The 23,812-nt window shown below is 42.0% G+C and overlaps 1 protein-coding gene across 2 annotated transcripts; it reads left to right on the forward strand.

Moving 5' to 3' along the window:
* The first annotated feature begins 1,642 nt into the window (after window positions 1-1,642).
* fzd6 (frizzled class receptor 6) lies at window positions 1,643-23,414 on the forward strand. Of its 2 annotated transcripts, none has more exons than XM_080426982.1 (9): window positions 1,643-1,791; window positions 3,966-4,221; window positions 4,863-5,074; window positions 13,513-13,709; window positions 14,304-14,883; window positions 15,483-15,902; window positions 17,708-17,856; window positions 18,600-19,064; window positions 20,510-23,414. In XM_080426982.1, exons 3-9 carry the CDS (start codon window positions 4,874-4,876, stop codon window positions 20,667-20,669), a joined length of 2,172 nt encoding a protein of 723 aa, XP_080283108.1. In that variant the 5' UTR covers window positions 1,643-1,791; window positions 3,966-4,221; window positions 4,863-4,873; the 3' UTR covers window positions 20,670-23,414. The 2 variants fall into 2 exon arrangements, with proteins under 2 accessions (XP_080283108.1, XP_080283107.1); XM_080426981.1 differs by having other exon boundaries at window positions 4,866-5,074.
* The last annotated feature ends 398 nt before the right edge of the window (window positions 23,415-23,812 follow it).

A 23,812-nucleotide genomic window follows, 5' to 3' on the forward strand; every position in this document is an offset into this window, starting at 1 on the left:
AGTACAGCAACTTGCTATGGGCCTGGTCTTCAAGATACACCACAACATTGGGATCCCCCTGTATTTGTCAAAATACTTCCAAAATGTTAATGAAGTCCATGATCATAACACCAGAGGCAGCTACACAAATCATGTTCAACCCAGATTTGGCTCAACTAGGGAATGAACTCGTTCTCATGCTATTCATCAAAAAAGTGGAACGCCCTACCAAAAGGAGTAAAGGAGTGTAAAACCCTACTCACTTTCAAAACTGCCCTAAAGATACACCTTCAGGAGGCTGCAATTCGAAAATGGCCCCTGTCCAAGTCTTAACCTACCCCCCCCCCCCTTTTTTCATTTTCTTCTTTTGTATATATTTTTGGGCGGTGTAGCCGCCCCTATAAGTGGGGTTGGGACACCTCATTAGCTGTATTGTGATTGGCTCATTAGTACACCCCTAGCTGTACTGTGATTGGCTGACTCTATTGGCTGACTCTATTCAGCACTGTGATTGGCTAGCGAGACACATGATGACATTAATAACCTATAAATAGGATTATGCACTTCCAAAAATTCATTTTTTTTGCAAGTGAGCTTCCATCACTATATGATGACCACTGTGATGACCACACCGCCCACTTCACACTGGGTGTGACTTTTTTCACTCTTCATACCAGTAACCTGTAAGCTGATTGTATGACATTCTGTATAGTAGTGTGTATATCTGTCTGTCTCTTATATGTCATCATGATTTGTGTGCATGCATGGGGTTCTCATCTTAAACAAGCTCAGTGCTTAATGAGTCTTCCAGTTTAGTAGACCTTGTATTGTGAATTTGCACTTCCGTACTGTTATTCTCATGTCTTTCTAAATAAAAGTACATCAATCAATCAATCATGCCTTGTGAGCTTGTAGATCTGTAGATTCAAACATTTTCAATGCTTTTACTTTTGATACTGTATGTATATTTTCAAGCCAATACTTTTGTACTTTTACTCAAGTAACATTTTGAACACAGGCCTTTTACTTGTAACAGAGTATTTTTATATTGTGGTATTGCTACTTTTACTCAAGTAAAAATATCTGAGTACTTCTTCCACCACTGGGGGGGGGTCCCTTGCACAAAATATTTTCACATGGGGGACCGCCACGGCCAAATACATTTGGGGGTCCCTGTCTGTCTGACATGAAAAAGTTGAGAACCCACTCGCCTCGATCTCCAGGATTTTAAGAACCCACTGACTGGACGACAATAACCGTGTTGCCAAGCAACCAACCAGCCAATCACAGCATGACCACCCCATAGGCTATGGGATGTAGAGGTGCCAATCAGCGTTGCCATGTCGTCTTATTATAAGCGACTTTGGGTGTGTTTTTCTGTAAAGATGCTTGTAAATAATTGGTAGTTGCGGGTTGCGTTTTTTGGGGCTTGTTTCAAAAGTGTAGTTGCTTATTTGGGCTTGTTTCCTAATGTTTAATTTAGTTTAGTTAATTTTTTTTTTTTTCAATCCAGTTTTTTTTCAAAATTTCTTCAAGATCTAAAATAAATAAATAAATGTTTAAAGGGTGAAGGGCTCGCTTCTTTTTGGGCTTGTTTTTATAGACCTGGTTGCTTGTTTCTTTCGCAGAATCTGGCAACACTTGTGCCAGTCAGTCAGGCAAAGGCGGAGATTCTCTCCCTGTAGAGTGAGTGTGTTTCGGAGCAAAAACATTTGCACGCTCCAAAACAACAAGCTAAAGGAACTGTAACTAAACTAGCTGCCCCGGGAGACATATCAATGTAGTGGACTGTTATTACACACGGAGTCGAGGGTAAGCGCTTTCCTCACGTTTTATTTGTGGGCTTTAAACTTTATTTGTTGTTGTCCAGTCCAGAAACATATCACCCAGCTAGCCAGTGAGCCAGCAGGCCTCCACTGAGGCAGCGGGCTTTATTATTCTCCATGCCCCGACTATGGTGTCCCTACCCGGGCTGGAATAATGACTGTTTTAGAGCCCAGTGGTGGAAGAAAGTACTCAGATATTTTACCTTTTTAAGTAAAAGTAGCAATACCTCAACATGTATAAAATAGGGCAAAAGTGGTTAATGCATGTTTTATAATATAATAATGTATATCTGCAAAGTAACTAGTAACTAAAGTTTTCAAATAATTGTAAGTGGAGTAAAAGTACAGTATTTGCCTCTGAGATGTAGTGGGGAAGAAGTAAAAGTACTGAAAATTGGAAATACTCCAGTACAGTAAAAAATACCTCAAATTGTACTTATGTACAGTACTTGAGTACATGTACTTACTAGATACTTTACGCCACTGCATGTTTACCAAGAAGATTATGGAAGCTGTTATGTTTTACTGGATGTCTCTGACATGCTTGTTACATAGTTATATGCTTATACCAGCCTGTTTTAAATATGTGTATTGTTGTTATTAATCATTTGTCAGTTCAACACTCCCTTTCACATCCAATATTACACTAACATAGACTATGTTAGTGTAAATGTTTTGTTGACCTGGTTAAATAAACCCATTTGAGTGTTGCAGTGGGGTTTATAGGTAAACAGCCCACACACTAATGCAAGTGAAACTCTAAAAGAAAACTTGAATATTATTCAGTATATTGATATGAACTCTGCTGTTTTCCTTTGAACTATGTGTGTGTGTGTGTGTGTGTGTGTGTGTGTGTGTGTGTGTGTGTGTGTGTGTGCTTGAAAAGCCAGATACTTATAATGAGAAGCCTGCATCAACAAGCTCAGACGTATTCTTATTGAATCAGTCGTTTATTCCCCACCCTGTATTTAATGCACTTGACTTTGTGCTCTGGGAAAAAAGGATTTGACTTGGGTTTTGAAATAACCCTTTGAACCAGTTCTGTACGTATCGCTGACATGTAATGAACACCCAGAATCAAGGCCACCTCGATCACTGATGATTCTTTTGGAAATGCCCTGATGATGATGATGACTAAGAGCTAAACATAACAGTAACCTGTTGTAGACACAGGCAGGCATAAGCCAAACTATCTATTCCACCATAGAGTTAACTTAATTAAAGCACTTTATTTTCAGGGGATTTGTGGATTTTGAGCTGTGATACCCAAAGTTTATAAGACCGATCTTAAATCATGGCTTCATTTAAATAGCCTAGTTGGGACGTAGATAAACGTATCCTGGCTCCGCTGGACTGGCCCTATTGCTCTCACCTGCACAAGAGACTCTTTCGGTGAGGCCTTTGTTGAGTCGCTTGTGCTATGTGTACTGTTCTCTTAACTGTCTATATTAGTAATAATAATAGTATTTATTGTCGTCTCAGGGACATTCATCTTCACTGTCTGTTCCAACTGAAAAAACACATAACCTTAGTACAAAACAACATAGCACACAACAACATAACACCAAGACACCAGTATACACAGAACCATCATATCAGCGAGGCAGTTTGTTTAGCGCAGCAATGACTGAAGGGACAAAACTCCTACTAAAATGAACTTTTTTGCCATTTCAAAGTTCTGTATCTTCGTCCAGATGGCATGAGTCTGAAGTGACGATGTGTTTTATTATTATGCTTTTGTTTGGTTGGTTGTTTGTATAGTCTGTCTGTTGGGTGTTGTAGGCTATGTTTTATAATGGACCACAATGGAAACAAGCTTTCAGCTTTTTTTTGGTGTGTTCAATCCATTTGGAGCTTTTTTATTTGGTGATGACTGTGTTGTTTAATCGTTGCCAATAAAATATCTTCATAGATTTTGTGTCCAACTTGTTACTTTTCAGGATTCAAATAAAAAAATTGCAGATCAACAAGCTCGCAACGCGTCGTTTCGCGCCTCGTTTCGCGCCTCGTTTCGAGCTTGCAGATCTGCTATTTTTGATCATTTTGTGTGACGCTGTAGTATGATCAAGTATAGGGCGTTAATTTACGCAAAAACACAAAAGGTTAAAATATGCAGATGTGAGGTTTCTGCCCGACAACAACAATGTTCTCTCTACCCAGAGGCTCATGCTGAACTCACAACGGGGGCTGATGGGAGTGTTCTACCTGCCACCCCTCCCACCGCCGTTGCCACGGAGATGACCCCCCCCCAGGCCAAGTGGAATGCGGATGAAAGTCAAGTGAGCCAGTGGAATCCAACACTTTGGGCCAAGATATCCTCATTCTGAGCCAGGAGAGAAACTTGACCCTGTACCGGTGGCGGAAAGTAACCCCAAGTGCATTTACTCAAGTACTTTACTTAAGTACAATATTTTTGGTAATTTTCACTTGAGTATTTCCATTTTCAGAGTGCATGCAGGGCAGGTGGTTTCAGATGTGCAATGTTTGATTACGAAGCCTAAAAGGCTTCACATGTTGCAATGTTCAATGGCCAAACACAATTAAATCGTTAATCGCAATTATTTGAGAGACAATTAACACATTGATTGCCAAGATATTAAACAGTTTTCTATCCCCTTGCCAGCGTATAATTACCTCAATCCGATGATATTTGAAACGCCGTGGAACCGACATTGTGTCCCAAAAACACAAACAAAATAGTCCCCGTGGGCTAGCGGAGGGATCTGTGTATCCATAGGAACGACAACGTTCCAACCGCGATCCCCGCTGAAAACTAGTGGTTTTCAATGCAAAAAAAAAAAAAATTAGTTACAGCTGTTTTTCTGAAAATCCCAAACAGGAAGCGGATGGCTTCCTGTTTTTTTGGAACGACGTCACATCCACATTCTACTTCTCTAAGTGACGATCGATCATTCCAAAGCTGTGTTAGGTCGCCCCTTGTGGAATTTCCCCCCAAAAATGAAAGAACGCATCAATGCGATCTTGGCAATCAATGTGTTAATCGTCAACAAAATTGTTTAATCGTTACAGCCCTAACAGCAACATTTGCACCCCAAGCAGCCTCCATAATGCTGACGTCTGGACCACTGTGGCTGCCGTGCCTCCTCCTGGCGCTGATGATGGGGATGAGAAGAAGCTGCCACGCCCACAGCCTGTTCACCTGTGAGCCAATCAGAGTCCACCGCTGCCACGGCATGCCGTACAACATGACCTTCTTCCCCAACATGATGGACCACTATGACCAGGATATCGCCGCCAGCAAGATGGAGGTGAGATTTATATATATCTTTTATTTAACCCATTCAAACCTGGGAACGCATCTGTGTAACTTTAGATTTCTTTGGCTATTCAAAAATAGCAGATATACAAGCTCATAGCGCGGCACCGAGTGCCGCGCTATGAGCTTGTAGATCTGCTATTTTTGCAAAAGAAATCGTGAAAACGTGTGCGAATCTTTGATATTATATATATATGTATACGTTAACTCAAGTCTTTGCTTCTGCATGGGGTTCCCTGGAACAAAAAATTTTGATGGGTGTTGGTGGCCAAAAACACATAATTTTGGGGGTCCTTGACATGAAAAGGTTTGAGCACCACTATTATAGCAACATACATTTTTCCATAAAACTGTTAGGATTTAGAAGACATTTGTAGAAAGATGTTCGCTTGAAAAGATCTATACAAAGATTTGTACACATTTTCACGATTCTTTTTTTCCAAAAATCAGATCTACAAGCTCATAGCACGTATATCTGCTATTTTTGATCAGCCAAAGAAATCTTAAGATTTTTTCCCCTGTCTTAACTCTAAAGGTCCTTACACACCGGGGCGAATTCTTCATGCGAATAAATACGTTTTTTTTTAAAACCTTATAAAGTCAATGCAAGCGTCCACATCAGTTTCGCGAAGCGAAAAAGCGTCTTTTAATTATTCGGAACGAGTCCGAATTTTGCGTATATTCGCATATTCGCCGGTGTGTAAGGACCTTTACCCTGCCAGAGTTTTTTCAGAACAGTCTGTAGCCTCTGCCAGGGTTTTGACCGATTTTGGTACCTTTTCGCATAGCCACAAAATATTTTTCTCAAGTATGATTGATCCCCAGAAAATTTCTAATCACAGATGAGATTCAGGTGTGGTTTCACAAATGTCAACGAGGTCAATTTGACCTTGTTGTCATGTGTTGTTTGATGTTTGAAAATAGCTCAAAACCAGTAGTTTCAAACCAAAAAACATTGTGAATTGTTTGTCCGTTTCAATTTTAACATTGAAGTGGATGGAGCAGCAAATCTTTGGAAATTGTTAACTCCTTATTCGTTTGGAATATCGAAAAGGTGTCAATACTAAATAATTAGAGAATCTTTTTAGATTTTTTTTTTTTTTTTTTTAATGACGTTTTTAAACGTCTTTGGCAGGCAACAGCTAATTTCTCAAAGACGTTTATAAACGTCTTTGGCAGTTATAGAGTTAATGGGATAAAATAGACTGAAGAGGTGAAGCACTCCTTCAAATTGTATAAGGATGACTCCTTTGACAGATTTTTGTGGTGTGTGGGAGTCCTTCACCTCTTCATTTCTTCTTAGTTTTTGAGACCACCTCACCCACAATCAACCTTATGCTAAGGACAAAGAACGGAGCCACAGTCTACCCTGGACTTCATTGCTCTAATCTACCTTACAATTCGCATTACTGGCTGAAAGGGGAAATTGGAAAATCAGTCACAGCTGTTTTGCGCATGCGTATGAGTGCACGTGCTCTGTCTCCTTTCTTTCACCGGTGTTGCCAGATTGTGCGTGAGCAACAAGCAACCAGCTTCATGAAAAAAACAGAGTACACAGAGCTGCTATTTCTTCATGCAAAAAAAAAACAGCCGATGGCGTCCGCGATGTTTCACGGGGGTCCGCGATGTCTCGCGGGGGTCCCAAGACTCCCAGGGGGTCCGCAGACCCCCTGGGAGTAAAATTATTTAAAAAAAATAAAAAACTTTTTGGGGGACATTTCTTCATGAAACACAAAAAACAGCCGATGGGGTCCGCGATGTGTCACGGGGGTCCGCGATGTTTCGTGGGGGTCCCCAAGACTCCCAGGGGGTCCGCGGACCCCCTGGGAGTAAAATTATTTAAAAAAATTTAAAAACTTTTTTGGGGGAAATTTTTATCCCACGATTTTTGAACCCCAAAATAAGCGAGCCCTCGCTTATTTTTGCGCGGCCGTAATTTGTTTGTCATTGTGGTGAATGTTGTGTGTGCTGCTGATGTTTGTTGTGTGCAGCTTAATGTCAGAGTGTTTGTGTTGGAGCGCCTCAGTGCGGCTGCAGAGTTCATGTGCAACATCTTGCATGTGTGGCTTTCCTTCGCCGTGTCTGTAGGTCACGGCCTGGAGACCCCAGGGTCTCCAGGGACCCCTAAGGGGGGGGGGCGCCAAACCCTCTGGGTATTTCTTCTTTTTTTTTTTATCCCATGATTTTGTACCCCCAAACGAAATTTTCTTTGGGGGGGTTAGGGGGGGGGGTACTAGAATTCTGCCCGCGTAGCGGGCAGAACTTCTAGTAGACTACAATGGAGAGAGTGACATTGTGTGTATGTGTTTGTGAGTTGTTGTGGGGATGTGACAAGAGAGACATTGATGTACCATTGTATGCGTTTGGCCCAACAAGAATGACAAATGCATGGTAAGAAAGAGAGAGTGTGAAAGAGAGAGGACAGCATGTGACAAAGGTTGTGAGTCCAATTTGTGAGGTCTCATGATGTTTTGTATTTTATTTTATTTTATGTAGACTTAAGAAAAGCACATTACAATTTCTTATCTCCCTACTATCCTATCTAAATGAGCCCCCAACATTGTGGGGGACTTAAGATATAGTCTAAACCATTGGTACCAGGGGGTCCCCCAGCAAAATGAGTTAATAAAGTGTCACAATCATTTTAACCCCTTTATCCATATTTATCATACTATTAAAAAATAGCAGATATACAAGCTCATAGCGCGGCATCGAGTGCCATGCTATGAGCTTGCACATCTGCTATTTAAAAAATAATAATTTAGATGGGGGTCCGCGGACATATCATTTTGGGGGTCCGCGGCCAAATACATATCATTTTGGGGGTCCTTGACATGAAAAAGTTTGAGAACCACTGGCCTGCACACATTCTTATTTACACCTGTGTCCCTGGAGAGTAAATACAGGGGAGAGAGAGGTCTAGAAGCTACACAAAGACACTTACGTATGCCTGGAAACTATGCAGCACAACCTGAGTTGAATTACGTTTTGGCATGGATGTGGTTGTCAGGGGTTGACCTTGGCTCTCACTGGAAATGTTTGGATTGCCCCAAAAGTGTAAACAACACTTGTTGGCACTTTGGTAGATCAAAAAAACAACTACAACACTCTAATTTATTTAAAAGAGTGCCAGTGAACCACAGGCTAACGTCTACTTTGTGCTGAAGCCTGCATCCATATAGGTCTGTGTGTCAAAATTGTATGAGTTGCCTGTGTTAAGTTGTGGTGGGGAAAAAAAGTCTTTGTTTTTTACAAGGAATAATTATAACTACTACAAAAATATACGCCGTCATACAATACAATGTCATATAGGCAAGATTCTGGAAGACCTCTCACGTCGGCAGCGATTTCAGTTTGGTCTAATAGTTGAGCCTTGAGTCTTGGCACCCCATTAAAACGTCAGGTCAGGGGTTTTGGTTACAGGTATTTGATGAGTAAGATGTGTTCCTGACTCTGACTGGCGAACAACAACAGTGTTCTGAGGGAGTCTTTGTGTTGTCTGGCAGAAAGTCTGGGCTTCTTATTTCACTGGCAAACTTGGCCACAGGGAATCTTTTCTACTTTGTTGTGTGGGGCCTTTGATTTTTAGGAGGAAGGAGAGAGAGACACACCCAGATGCACACACAATGGTTTTCCTGCATACTTTGCAGAGAATCAATCTCTCTCTTCCTCTCTCTCTCTTTCCCCTCTCTCTCTCCTCTCAATCGTTTCTCCTGTACACAATCTTCCACCAGTCTTTGTCTCCTAGGTGACAGACCCACATTCAAGGCTACATACTGTACAGTGGTGGAAAAAGTACTAAAATGTTGTACTTAAGTAAAAGTATCAATACTGCAATGTGGAAATACTCCATTACAAGTAAACGTCCGGAATTCAAATGTACTTGAGTATAAGTACAAAAGTATTGGCATAACAAATGTACTTAAAGTACCAAAAGTGAAAGTTCTCATTATGCAGAATGTCCAATTTCACAAGTAAAAAAAAAAAGAAGATCTCTACAAGCTCACAATGCGTCGCATAGCTTGTAGATCGGCTATTTTCAAATGGCCGATATGTATTTAGGTCTGAAGTGGTTAATGTATGTTTTGTAATAATAATCAAAATCTATAAAGTATTAACTAGTAACTAAAGTTTTCAAATAATTGTAGTGGAGTAAAAGTAAAATATTTGCCTCTGACATGTAGTGGAGCAGTAAAGTAAAAAATACCTCAAAATTGTAGTTAAGTACAGTACTTGAGTAAATGTACTTTTGTTGTTACTTTACTACTACTTACTTTACACCACTGTCTCTCTCTCTCTCTCTCTCTCTCTCTCTCCTCTCAATCGTTTCTCCTGTACACAATCTTCCACCAGTCTTTGTCTCCTAGGTGACAGGTATACACTCACTGCCCTACATTCAAGGCTACATGCGTACTATACATAACTCTGTTTGGACTATGCCATGATCTATTGTACAGCCCCTGACATTGTAGTCAGGCAGACTTTTTACTGGGTGTGTGTGTGTGTGTGTGTTCGGCACAGCATATCAGTAGGACTTTCCGGTGGACGGCTAACCTCTTCCGTCCTTGTTCCCCACATTATTCCACCAGTGGCTGGCAGCTTCTGAAATGCCCCTGTGAGGCACTTCAGTAGAAAAATAATGGAACAAGTAAATTAACTTGTATACTGTCACTAGGCCTGTCCCCGACTAAGGATTTCTATAGTCGAATCTGATTGGCCAAATATTGCCTATAATCGACTAATGCAACACCAAAAAAATAAAGAATATATATATTTAATCTATATATTTTAATTTATATATATGATTGGCAGTCGAATCAGTCTGATTCCACTGCCAATCTCTCAGTCGAATCATGCAAAAACGATGTTATGCAATAGAGGAACATTCCATTTGGGCTGTAGGGGTGCTTAATGTCTGATTTAACATATACTTGCTTGGTTTCTCCCAATAACTCATGATGTATATCCTATTTTTGGCATAGACTCCCCTCGACTGATTAGTCGACTATTCGAATGATCGAGGTCAGGCCTAACTGTCACAGAAAACAGGAAGGCTATGCTTTAGATCAGTGGTTCTCAACCAGTGGTCTGGGGACCACCAGTGGTCCTTGAGGGGGTTCCAGGTGGTCCCCAGCTAAATGATGGAGAGTTGGAAACCAAATGGAAACCTTATTAAATCTTTAACTCTTGAGAGTGTAAAATGAAAACAAATGGACCCGTAAGGGTCCATTTGTTTTCATTTTACACTCTCAAGAGTTAAATTATTGTTAAACATCTGCATTACAGAATTGTTATTTTGATCAACGTTTTCCTGTTATCTCTCCTATGGTACCAACATCAATACAGCATGGTTGGAATTGAGGACAAAATCGAATCCAACGACAACAAAAGTTTTGGGTCTGAGAGGCTAAATCTCATCAAACTCCTTGATATGAAAAGGGTTGAAAACCACTGCTTTAGATTCTTAACCCATTAACTGCCAGAGGTATTTTCATATTTTTTTAGCCAGTGCCAGAGTTTTTCATTGAAAAAAAAAAAGTACTCAGATTTTTTTAAGTTTTAAGTTAACAAGGAAGTGGATAGGAGTCTAGATCTTCAACTAATCATATCTCCTTGGTCTTCGGGTGAAATTGAAAAAAAAATAATAACGTAGATCTACGCGATTGGCACGTGGCGGCTTTAAATCGGTTCGCGTAGATCTACGTGATTGGCAGTGAATCAGTTAAAAGTGGTTCTAAAAGTATTAAAAAAATAAGTGAGTGCCTAGCCAATGTCTAAAACCGTATAAATCCTTGAAGGACTTTGGCGTGAAACTCACACAGTCACAGCAGAGGATTTTGCCTTTTTTAGAACGAGTTGACTTGACTTCTGATCCTGGCTGAAGGTTTCTGAAATCACTGGCTTTTTTTTTTTACAGTAGCGCTGCCATAAAGAAAATAAAAGTCAGTGTGAGCAAGAAGAGCTCATTGAGACGGCGTTTGGGACCTCCACAGGAGAGAGACAAGGACTCTCACTGTTGGAGGGAGAAACCCACCCGTGGCCCCTGAGAGATCGGGGGCCACTGCCAGACTGGAGTCTAGGAAAAGGAAACATTGAATAGTAACTTTGTTCAATTTACTCTGTGTTGACTGTAGGAACGTGTGTGCGTGTGTGCGTGTGTGTGTGTGTGTGTGTGGGGGGGTGTGTGTGTGTGAGCCTAACTTACTTTGGGGTAAATATTAGCTGTAGAGATTGACAACAGAGTCGACGCATTCGTCTATGCATCACTAATCTGAACGTGAATAATAATGCATGCAAACGAGTTTAAAACCGACGTGAGCCGACTACGTCAATACAGCTATTATAATTGCTGATGGCTTTGATAAGGTGATGATGGATTATATTATTTATTTTAACCCTCGATAAGATCTCTTCATTTTGACCACTGGCAACAACAGAACAAAAATAACAAACTCATCATTAAAGATTGTAGAATTTGAATCGGCAGTAAATGGCGCCGGTGTCATAATATACTATAGAGCACCGAAGTCTGACGTAATTTACACATCCTACCTGGGTCGTCCCCCCCCCCCCCCCATTCTGAATTCCCATAGACGTGTTTAATATCGCGTCAAATAAGAACTGTGTTCCAAAAATAAACAAATGATCCCGGCGGTTTGACTCTTATGGATATAAAGCATCAACTGACGGTGAGAAAACGCTAATGTTACTTCCACCGAATTAGTTATCAAATGATATCCGCCGAATTATATCAAATATGAGTGACTGACTATCATAAACGATACAGAGCCACCTCCCTGACAATATCGCCGAAACAGTTTGTTTATTTTTGGACCACAATTCTTATATGAGACGATTCCAAGATGACCCAATGTTATTCTCCATAGAGAAATTACTTCTACGACCCAGGGGACTTCTGTACTCTATAAGCCTCTCTGGTGAAGTAAACCATAGCTATTGTCTGCAGGGAATCTGTGGACAAATAAAGAACAGTTTATATAATTGGGATTGCTTCGGTGCCTCGACTGCAATGGAGATTTTTTTTTCATGTTGTCTTGCCACCAGTAATCCACATTTAATCCTTTGTACATGCAGTGCACATGTCATAGAAACACTATAACACTGTGGCAGGCTAACCTATCAACAGCTCTCTGCTCTCTCCAGCCTTCCTGGCTAGTCGCTGTATGTTTCCAAACAGCTATGCAGTCATTTCCTGATGCTCCATTCCCCCCCCCCCCGGGTTCCCTCGTCTTCCACAAATCTGTTGAAACGGAAGAATATGTGAGCCAACCAGTGAAAGGACTCCTTTGTGTGGCAGTTATAGAACAGTACTGCTTCAGCAGCTCTCAGTGCTCACTTTACTGTAGAAATCACTGTTTTTCTTTTGCCGATCTTAAAAAAGAAAATAAAACTTTTCTCAAACAATATATTTTCATTGTGATACCAATAAATAGGAACTTAAAATATACTATGTTAGTTCCTTTGCTCTATGCCCTATCTATGTCCATTGAGGCGTTTAAGTCTCCTAAGACTTTTCTTTTCATTGGCCTTTGATCACACCTGAGGTTATTGTACACATTTTTATGTTTTTTGATGCCATGTGGGTGCACATGCATAATGTTTTGTCGATGCTTTGATTTTACGGTGTACAGCACTTTAGTCAACCTCGATTGTTTTAAACGTGCTCAATAAATAAAGCTTGATTTGATTTGATGCCGGCACACAATCGATTGGTTGATCGATCATCAAAATAAAAATGCTGGCTGTCATGGACTCTTATTAAGTGGTCACTTTCGAGATGTTCAAGTCGCCCTTGATCCAGACAAGTTTAGGAACCACTCACTTAACCCATTAAGACCTGGGACGCACCTGCTACATTTTTAGATTTGATCTAAAAAGCATTATTTTACACTTTGGCTATTCAAAAATAGCAGATCTACAAGCTCATAGCACGGCACCGAGTGCCGCGCTACGAGCTTGTAGATCTGCTATTTTTTAAACATCGAGGAATTTTTTGCAAATATTTGAATATATATATTTTCAAAGCATACATTTGTAACTCAAATCTTTGCTTCTGGGGCCCCTGGAACAAAATATTTTGAGATGGGGGGTCTGCGGGCAAATACATATCCATTTTGGGGTCCTTGACATTAAAAAGTTTGAAAACCACTGACATAGAAACATATGTTTTTTTTTCAAAGAACTGTTAGGAATTAGAAGACATTTTGTAGAATCGGAACCTCAGGCCTTAATGGGTTAAAGTAAAGTAACTCCGAGAGTGATACAGTGAACACGGTAATGGGGAAGTGAATTTTACAATCCTAGCAATACCCGCTGTAGCCACCGAGTTGGGGCAGAAGACCCTTGTCGTTGTAATGCAAAGGCTGACTGACGATGACTCTTGTTGTTGTTTTCTGGCCCACCATGCAGCCGTTCATGCCCCTGGCCAAGCTGCGCTGCTCGCCAGACGTGCACCACTTCCTGTGCCAGGCCTTCATCCCGGCGTGCACCGAGGAGAACAAGGTGATCCAGCCCTGCCGAGAGCAGTGCCAGACCGTGCTCTCTGACTGCAGGAACGACAGCGCTACCTTCGGCATCTCCTGGCCCCCCGAGCTGCAGTGTGACAAGTAAGGAAAAACATCCAATCATCACCAACTTGCACCCCCACATGACCCAGACCCACACAACCTCCGAGACATAAGATAAGACCTTTTTAATGACCCTGAGAGCTAAATTAAGTCGCCAAAGGCAGCACAGCAGTTAACTCATTCACTGACACGGCATTAATTCATCCGTCTATCGTCCCCTTGCCGGCGAAAACTGTGATTTTACTGTACCTTTGAAAAATCATGGAATATTCTCCGTGACCGCCGTCCTCACGGAGACCGGCTCATTACACGCACGGGGGTCCGGTAGAATCGGAAAAAAATTGCCCGGCCACGATCCTCCATTCCAGAGCTATGGTCGTTTGAATGTGGCTTGTTTTTTGAAAAAAATAAAACGCAACAGAAATCCGCGAAAAATTTACTTTTGTCATGAAACGAGGCAATCTTTTTGTTGTTGTTGTGATCACGTGATTTCTGGGTGTACTCTTCTTTGGTGGTGCTTGGATCATTCCCAGGCTGCGGAGCTACTTTTACTTAAGTAAAATATCTGAGTACTTCTTCCACCACCGGCTACTGAACATGATTCTGATGTGTTTGTGTCGTATCACCCTGTAGATTGGACACGTGTATTTCCGCGGGTGGGTCGGTCAGCCCTTCGACCACTCCAAAGACCTCCCCGTCCGCCAAGAGGGACCTGGGCTTCTGGTGCCCGCTGCAGCTGAAGATCAAGCCGGGCCACGGCTCCTCGTTCCTGGGCGCCCAGGACTGCGCCCCGCCGTGCTCCAACATGTACTTCAAGCCCCACGAGATCGACTTCGCCAAGAGCTTCATCGGCGTGTGCTCCGTGGTGTGCCTGGCCGCCACGCTCTTCACCTTCCTCACCTTCCTCATCGACGTCAAGCGCTTCCGCTACCCCGAGCGGCCCATCGTCTTCTACGCCGTGTGCTACAGCTTCGTGTCGCTCATCTACTTCCTGGGCTGGCTGCTGGGGAACAACGCGGCGTGCACCCGGGCCTCGCACGGCGCCGCCGTGGACACGGTGGTGCTGGGCTCCCAGAGCAAAGGCTGCACGCTGCTCTTCATGCTGCTCTACTTCTTCTCCACGGCCGGCATCGTGTGGTGGGTCATCCTCACCATCACCTGGTTCCTGGCCGCCGGGCCCAAGTGGAGCTGTGAGGCCATAGAGAAGAAAGCGGTAGGGCCCCCCACTTTTTATATATTTACATATATATATATTGGAGAGATGGTGAGAGGAATATAATGAAGGAATAATATGAAGCAAAGATCATCAAATTGGAACAAGTGAGAGAGACAAAGGTCACTTGGTTGGCGACCTGATTACATTAATGTAAAACGTTTCCCCATTTCCATAACTGAGAAAAATGTAAAGGCTTGCATTGTTCTTGCAATCATTTTTTTGTTCTTCTCACAATTATTGTGAGGTAGCTAATTGCCAGAGAAAAACTTATTTTTACTCAGTGATGGAATTTGGTTTCTAAGAAAAAAGTTGACCCATTAAGACCGGGAAAGCCTATACATTGTTATACCTTTTAAAACCGGGAAAGCATCTGTGTCATTTTAGATGTTGCTGTGTACTGTATATAGCAACAGGATTTTTTTTTACATTTCTTTGAATATAAAATACAACACTTCGGCCTCAGGTCTAAATGGGTTAAATAACATTAAACTGTAATGAAAATGGTACCGAACAAAGAAAAGGCGTGACGTGACTTCCTATATCCAACGGTTACAGAGAGTTAAGTTGTGCTCCTTGTGTCCTGTCCTGTCCTGTAGGTGTGGTTCCACACGGCGGCCTGGGGCCTCCCCGGAGCGCTGACCGTCCTGCTGCTGGCCCTGAACAAAGTGGAGGGGGACAACATAAGCGGCGTGTGCTTCGTGGGCCTGTACGACCTGGACGCGCTGCGCTACTTCGTGCTGGCCCCGCTGTGCGTGGGCGTGATCGTGGGCCTGTCGCTGCTCCTGGCCGGCATCGTGTCTCTCAACCACGTGCGTCAGGTCATCCAGCACGACGAGCGCAACCAGGAGAAGCTGAAGAAGTTCATGATCCGCATCGGCGTGTTCAGCGGCCTGTACCTGGTGCCTCTGGTCACGCTGCTGGCGTGCTACATCTACGAGCAGAGCCAGCGCAGCACCTGGGAGAAGACCTGGATCAACGACCGCTGTCAGGAGTACAGCATCCCCTGCTCACACAAGGTAAACTGTGCCCAGTGTTGCCAGATTCTGTGAGAGAAACAAGCAACCAGGTCTAGGAAAACCAGCCCAAAAGAAGCAACTATGGGCCACATGAGCACTTTAACATATACATCAGCTATTTGAAAATAGCAGATCTACAAGTTCACAACGCGTCGTGAGCTTGTAAATCGGCTATTTATTTATTTTTACAAATCTCTTTATAATTTTTTTTCAGACAGTAAAGACAAGGGCATCATGTCAAATCATGAAAACAAAGAGGTCTGATTTTTCTTGACAAAAAACAAAACCAACAACAATTAAACAAAACAAAGCACAACAGAACAAACAGTAAAATAGATACAGTAATCAATGTACATGTTAAATGAAAGACATACAAAATAATAATAAAATAAACAGACAGGACAAACAATAAACAAGACACTCATTCATACCAGGGAACAGGAGGGGGAGAGAAGGGGGAGGGGGGGGGTTGTTTCTCTGCACAGAACACTAATTTATGAGTTATTTTTCCATAGTAAGGATGTCAATGAGGTCCAGAAAGGTTATCAAATTTAGTGGAACATATTCAAGGAGTCTTTGAGGGAGAACCAATTTAGTCTCGCCGTCAAGGGAGACACTAATTTGCGAGTTCTTCCACCATAGTAAGGGTGTCAATGTGGTCCAGAAAAGGTTGTCAAATTTTGTGAAACATCTTCAGAGAGCCGTTAAGGGAGAACCTGATCCTCTCAAGTTTGAGACAATATAGAATTTCATGAATCCATCTGTTATGCGTAGGAGGGGAAGGGTGTATCCATTTAAGGAGAATAAGCCTCCTAGCGAGTAAGGTTGTGAAAGCAACAACTCGGCGTGCGGAGATACGCGCATTAACCATTACAGGGATTCCGAAAAGGGCAGTGAGGGGATCCGGGTCAATTGGTTCACCCAACACCACCCCAATGGAGTTAAACACCTCTGACCAAAACGTTGATAATTTAGGGCAGGACCAAAACATGTGCATGTAATCTGCTGGCGATTGTTTACACCTATTACAAGCATCGGAGCCTTCCCGGGTTGCTATGCACGTCGGGAACAATGCAAGCCTGGAATACATGGCCACACCCATTCTGCAGTACTCATGTTATCTGATGTACGCTTCACGTTAAGCCGACAGCTTGCCTTGGCCAATCAAGGACTTATATTGGCTAAGCGGCTCAATCGTGACTTGAAGCTTCACCAGTCCGTGAAACCGATGATGGGGCCGGGTTGGCCAATCAGGGAAGCAGATGCATTACGCTCCCAGGAAACACACAGAGATTTGGTGTATCCTCCGCAGAATCTGTGTGGCGTCCGGAGACCTGCAGTCAGACAGATAGAGATATTTGTGGTTTTTCCAATTATTCTCAGAAACCGCAGGTCCGATCGAATTGCCACTTGGCCCTGCACACCCTCGGGTCATATGGGACACACACGCCGAGTTTGAGGCCGTTGGGTCAGACAGTGAACGAGTTATGCCCGGGACACACAGACGCAGGTTTTGTGAAATAATAGATAGAAGATAGATACTGTATGTATGTACAATATTGCATGCTGAACAACAGTGGAAAACAATCAAAGAAAGAAAATGAAAGTGAGAGAGAATGAGCTCGAGCAAGGGAAAGCATTTTGTGCTCCTGTTTTGAAAATACAAAAGAACAAATGGAGTCAGTGACTGTTGGGAAAACGTTTGGGCTTTGCCCCTTGATGCAAAATGTAATGTTACACAAACTCACTGAATAACATGGATTACCTTTGGCATATCTATTATGTGCTTGTTTTCTCTGTTTCAGACGGTGGAGTATGACCGTCCTGACCTGTCCCTGTTCCTGGTGAAATATCTGATGACGCTGGTGGCGGGAATATCCGGAGTGTTCTGGGTCAGCAGCAAGAAGACCTGCTCAGAGTGGGCCTACTTCTTCAACAGGACCCGCAAGACAGAGTGAGACGGCTGCTCTTTAATACCACATAAAATGTGTCATTTGTTTTCTTAGTCATTGATCTAGGACAGCATAATTATGATTATTGATCATTCATCTGGTGTAGCTTCAAGGGCAAGATAAGTTGAAGCTTCTGGATTAAAGTTCTCAGTCGCCACGACTGATTTCAGTCATTTGGATTCCATAGAAGTCGGCATGTCTTCTATGAAAGCATGCCATGCACCGGAAATAGGCTATCTACAAGCTTACAACACGTCGCGCTGCAACGTGTTGTAAGCTTATAGATAGCCTATTTTGGGTTATTTTGAAGTGGTCAAACTAGCAATATAATGCATGTTCAATCTTCCAGAAAATCCTAATAATCTCAGATATTTCATGAAAGCAAAGGTTAACCCTCTGGCGTCTGGCATTTAGTTTTAAAACACTTTTTTTTTTGGTCAGGGCTGGTATGGCCGACTTTAGCAATTAGCAAAACTTTCTGCGATTTCTTCAACTGGTTGGCTGTATGGCTACCAAAACACCATAATTCTACATTTTGTGCTAATTGTTTATCAAACACAGCGCTAGTGTGTGTGGGCTCCTTTCACGCTTGTTTCACAAATCGCATATTCGGACTTACATACATACATACATACATGCATGTACTGTATGTACTGTTTGAATGTAGTGTATGTGCACATGGTTGGTAGGCTTGTAACACTGTAGATCAGTGTAGATGACACCATCATGGTCCTGTGGTCCACAGCCCCATCAGCGAGAGCCGCAGGGTGCTGCAGGAGTCGTGCGAGTTCTTCCTCAAGCACAACAGCCGCGTGCAGCACAAGAAGAAGCACTACAAGCCCGGCTCGCACAAACTCAAGGTCATCTCCAAGTCCATGGGGACCAGCACCGGAGGTCCACCGACCAACGCCTCGGGCACCCCCACCACCACCACCGCCAACCAGGGCACCTCCGCCGTCAGCAACCACGACCTCCGGCTCCACAGCTCCCTGTCCGAGCCCAGGGGCTCTTCCGAGACCTCGGGCAGGGACAGAGAGCAGCACCTGGACAGGGCGGCCTCCTCCGGACGCGCCTCCAGGCGAGGAGGAGAGAGGGAGAGGGAGAGGGAGGGCGGCCTGCACCGGGAGGCCGTGGAGAGACGCAGCAAGGCGGGGAGCTCCAGCAAGATCAGCAGCCGCTCGGAGAGCTTCCAACGAGTCCCGGACGGAAGGTAAGGGAAGGATATGAGGAGATAAAAGGTGTTTTTGTGTTGTTTTTTTCATTTTAACTTTTTACTATTGTTAGGAACATATCGTTGTTGTCGGGCAGAAACCTTTTGTCTCCATATTCAAACTTTTTGTGTTTTTTTGTAAATTAAATCACCCTATGTGATCATACTAGACAGCGTCACAGAAAGCATCCAAAGTACCGGATCCGCAAGCTCTTCGCGCTGTGTTTTGAGCTTGTAGATGTACCTGTAGAGCTACTTTAGCTATTTTGGAATTTGAATCCTGAAAAGTAACAGTTTTGGACATATTTCCAGACGATATGGTTAAAGGTGCAGTTAGAGATATTTTTTTGTTAACGTAAGTGTTAAATAGCTCTATATTCTGATAGTAATCATTGCTATATAGAGTGTTTGTTCAGTAACAGAGGTCTCCCCATCTAGATATTATATTGTTAGCCTCGTAGCATAATTGTCTGCGTCATATTTTAAGGTTTTCAGAAAAGAAGAAAAATCACAGTCTGCCTAAAGGTAGCTCTCCACCGCACCGACGTCGCCGGCGGTAAGTGTTGGAAAGCGTCTTGTTGCCGAACATCTGCTGTTGATTGGGCCGTGGGTGTCGTGTTGGGTCGACCTAGTTGTAGGGAAAGCCGACTGAGCAAGCTCGGTCGGCTTTCGACCGTCGGATAGTAGCGGGTTTGTTGTTGAAAAACACATCGAGCCATAGGCTATTCTTAGCACCAAAGTAGCTGTCTGTCGGCTCTCAGGTGCATTCAGCTGCTTTTCTTCACACCTTCCAACCGACTGCTCGCCTTCGACTTCATTCGACTGCCAGTTTTGTAGTGATCTGTCGTAGTCTGTTTGGTGGAGAGCTACCTTAAGTCGTCTCTACGAACTCTACTCTCCTAACACTGCTGATTCACTGTGTATTATTGCCTATGTCCTCAGCCTATCAGAACGCTTGTTATATTCCAAAATCACTATCTAGCCTAAGCATAAGTCAGTGGTTCTCAAACGTTTTCATGTCAGGGACACCCATCTCAAAATATTTTGTTCCAGGGACCCCCCAGAAGCGAAGATTTGAGTTGCAAATATTGGCTAAAAAAATGTATATATTTAAAGGTTTGCACAAATTTTCACGGTTTTTCAAAAATAGCAGATCTACAAGCTCATAGTGCGGCACTCGGTGCGGCGCTATGAGCTTGTATATCTGCTATTTTTGGGTTAAAATTATTGTGATGCTATATTAACACATCTTGCTGGGGACCGCCTGGAACCTCCCCAAGAACCCCTGGGGGTCCCCGGACCCCACTTATAGAACCAATGGCCTAAGTCATCTCTTTGACTTAATAAGCAGATAGTGATTTTGGAACAACGACAAAAAGTGTCTAACGTGACAATTTCTCTACACGTTAAAAATCCTTAAATATCTCATGATGTGTTTTTTTTAGGATGACTCCCAAGAGCGACCTATCAGAGGCCAGACACGCTCCCATTGGACCGCAGCATTCAGCTTTAAGCCTATCGCACAGCAGCAGCATCATCAAAGGCTCCGCCCCACACCCCGTCCGGCCCGTACCAGAGGAGAGCAAGAAAGACAACAGCTGTTGAGACACAGCCAGTCACACATTTCATCACACATCCATCACTTTGAACCACCCTCATGTCCATCTGAAAGTCGTCCACTCAAGACCACACATTGTATTTTAACCCATTTAGACCTGGAACGCATCTGTGTCATTTTTAGGTTTCTTTGGCTATTCAAAAATAGCAGATATACAGAGTGCCGCGCTATGAACTTGTAGATCTGCTATTTTTGAAAAATCTTGAAAAAAAAGTTTTTTTTTTTTTTTTTCAAAAAACTGTTAGGATTTAGAAAACATTTTTAAGAATCGCCTCAGGTCTTAATGGGTTAAAACAAAATGCCAGATGCCAGGTGGTTAAGGAAATTAAGCCAGTGGTAATTTCAAGGCCCCCCCCATAACTCTTATAACTATTAAAGCAGAATTAGCACTACAGACCCAGTTGGTTTTTGCTACATTTTCCGGGAGTTCATTTTATGTTAGCACAGTAAGCTGTATTGTTATAGTCGGTAGACTTATATTTCCAGCCAAATCTCTTACTTCCAAGTATTTACAACTTCGGCACATTTTTATGCCGGCGTGTTCAGAGGAGAGAGTCTGTACTTCGTCATACGACGCGCCGCACGCCAAAAATAGGAATCTACAATTTTACAAGCTCACAAAATGTCACAATGGTAAAAGGTGCATTTATATAGTGCTTTTATCCAAAGCGCTTTTACATAGATTGTGCATTACATTCACCCATTCACACACCCATTCACACACCCATTCACACACGGATGGCGGAGGAAACCATGCAAGGCACCAACCTGCTCATCGGGAGCAATTAGGGGTTCAGCGTCTCGCTCAAGGACACTTCGACACTAACTCTGGGGGAGCCCGGCCACTCTACCGGCCACTCTACCCCTGAGCCACTGCCACCCAATGTGTGTAGGATTATAGATTGCCTATTTTTGGTGCGCGGCGCCCTGTACGACGGAACATAAATTAAGCATTAGTGTTGCTATCACTCAAGATATGGGTGACGCCACTTTGTCATTCAGCTTTACTGAGCTTTGGGCCGTACAGCGCAAAGATAAATGACAAAGCCTTTCTGTGGCATTGCTGTTTTGTTTAGCTGTAAAAGAACCAATTTTGATGCAATTTTAGTGCATATTAAATAGCTATGCATTTTGTAGACGTACGTATATGTCATACAAGCTGTAGACTGCACACTGGTAAACAAATGCAATATTTATGTAAATAATATTTTATTTTTTAGAACTCAAAAAGTCTGTCACTGGACTAGTCTCTACACTGAGTGTTTTGATGGGAGAAGTCAAGATATTGCCAAACAGTCAACTTAAAAGTCTTACTGTGGGTAAGACAACAAACATAAAACTGTGTTTTTTTTTGTTTGTTTATTCAGAAGACCGTTATGTCTAGAAATATGTGTTGTTTTATTTCTTTGAAAAACACATGTTTATATTGTGTAGTTTGTATTTTAGACTGTGCTGACGCTGTGGTTTCTGTCACTACAATGTTTGTCTTTTTTCTACAATGAATGCTGTAAATATGTGTTTTTTTTAGGTGATTTTATTCTTTTCAAATTGCCATCGGTTTCATGTCCTGTGAATTTGGGAAAATATGGCTTTATATTGTCCTAAAGAATGTGCCTTCTTTTGTAATAACAATTGCTTTTACATGGTTATTCCCAGTGGTGGAAAGTAACCAAGTACATTTACTCAAGTACTATACTGTGCCGAAGTACAATTTTAGGTACTTTTACTTTACTTGAGTAGATCCACTTTTCAATACTTTATACTTAACACTACATCTCGGAGGCAAATATTGTACTTTTTACTCCACTACAGTTACTTGAAAACTTTCATTACACATTAACTTTCAAACATTTCATTGTTTTTGCAGATTTTGATTATTATTACACAAAACATACATCAACCACTTAAGCTATTTTATACTTTGGCTATTCAAAAATAGCCGATCTACAAGCTCACAATTCATCACGACACGAAAATGTGAGTACTTTGGTATTGAAAGCATATTTTGATCCCAATACTTTTGTACTTTTACTCAAGTAAAAATTTGAATACAGGCATTTTACTTGTAACAGAGTAGCCTATTTTTATATATCGGTATTGCAACCTTTACTAAGTACTTTTTCCACCACTGGTTATTCCATATGTCCATTCTTATTGGGAGTTTTCATATTTAAATCAAATTGGAATCATTCTGCAGAATGGTTAGGTCTTGCACTACAGCATCTAGGATGTAATTTTACACAAATAATTGAATGTTGAGTTCAATAGCCATATATACTGGACTGTTGTCATTAAATAAAAAAGGAGATAATATAAGTTCACATGAAATTGACAGGTGAGGACCATAAATGATCTCTTATAAGTATTTTCACTATTTCTTTTCTGTGCTGATTATTTGAAAACCACGCTGTTATACACACTGTTCTTAATGCTGTGTGTGTATGTAGGGGTATGAGGTCCACTGCTTTTCCTTCCATCATTTGATCCTTTTGTATTTGAAAGACACAGGACAATCCAGTTACACTTGATAAAGGGAACATCATCTATTTCATAAAATAAGTTTATATTTTATCATTCTGGATGATCTCTAGACCTAGTGTAGTTTAGCTATGAAATGCTTGTTAATTTCAGTTTTTGAACCTTTTTACTCTTGTCGTGTAAACTGCATTTTTGCATTTGAATTTTGTATCAACAGTGTATTTTTAATAAACTTTTGAATCATGAAAAACAAAGCATTATCTCACTAGTGTAGTGGTCTTGTCATAGCTAAGGAATGAAATACTGAGCAAACAATACAAAGCTTTGCTTAAAACTCAGAGAAAAGCCAAGCTGCTATTCTCATAGACCGAAAATTCCACCACCGTGCGAGGTCTCCAACTTTAGTAAAAAATAAACAACTATTTCGCTACTAACCGAAACAAAGGCCGTTTTGTGTTGTTGAAAGTCTATTCTCTAGGCTGGGGATCTTCTCAGGACCCCACCTTCTCTGTATAATACACTTTTTGGACAGAAAATAAAATATTTCAAAAGTATTCAATCAACCAGACCAGCTCTGGTTAATGGTATTATTATATTGACCAGATCTGTAGAGGGCGCAGTTGAGTAAATAAAATAATCACTATATGCTCAG

Source organism: Gymnoscopelus braueri (assembly GCF_963280865.1).
Source record: "Gymnoscopelus braueri genome assembly, chromosome: 4".
NCBI classification, from domain to species: domain Eukaryota; kingdom Metazoa; phylum Chordata; class Actinopteri; order Myctophiformes; family Myctophidae; genus Gymnoscopelus; species Gymnoscopelus braueri.

Coding starts and splice junctions, on each gene's coding strand:
- fzd6 (XM_080426982.1), top strand. CDS start 4,874: ATGCTGACGTCTGGACCACTGTGGCTGCCGTGCCTCCTCCTGGCGCTG. Junction 14,884..15,482: donor AGGCCATAGAGAAGAAAGCG/GTAGGGCCCCCC, acceptor CCTGTCCTGTAG/GTGTGGTTCCACACGGCGGC. Junction 15,903..17,707: donor GCATCCCCTGCTCACACAAG/GTAAACTGTGCC, acceptor TCTCTGTTTCAG/ACGGTGGAGTATGACCGTCC.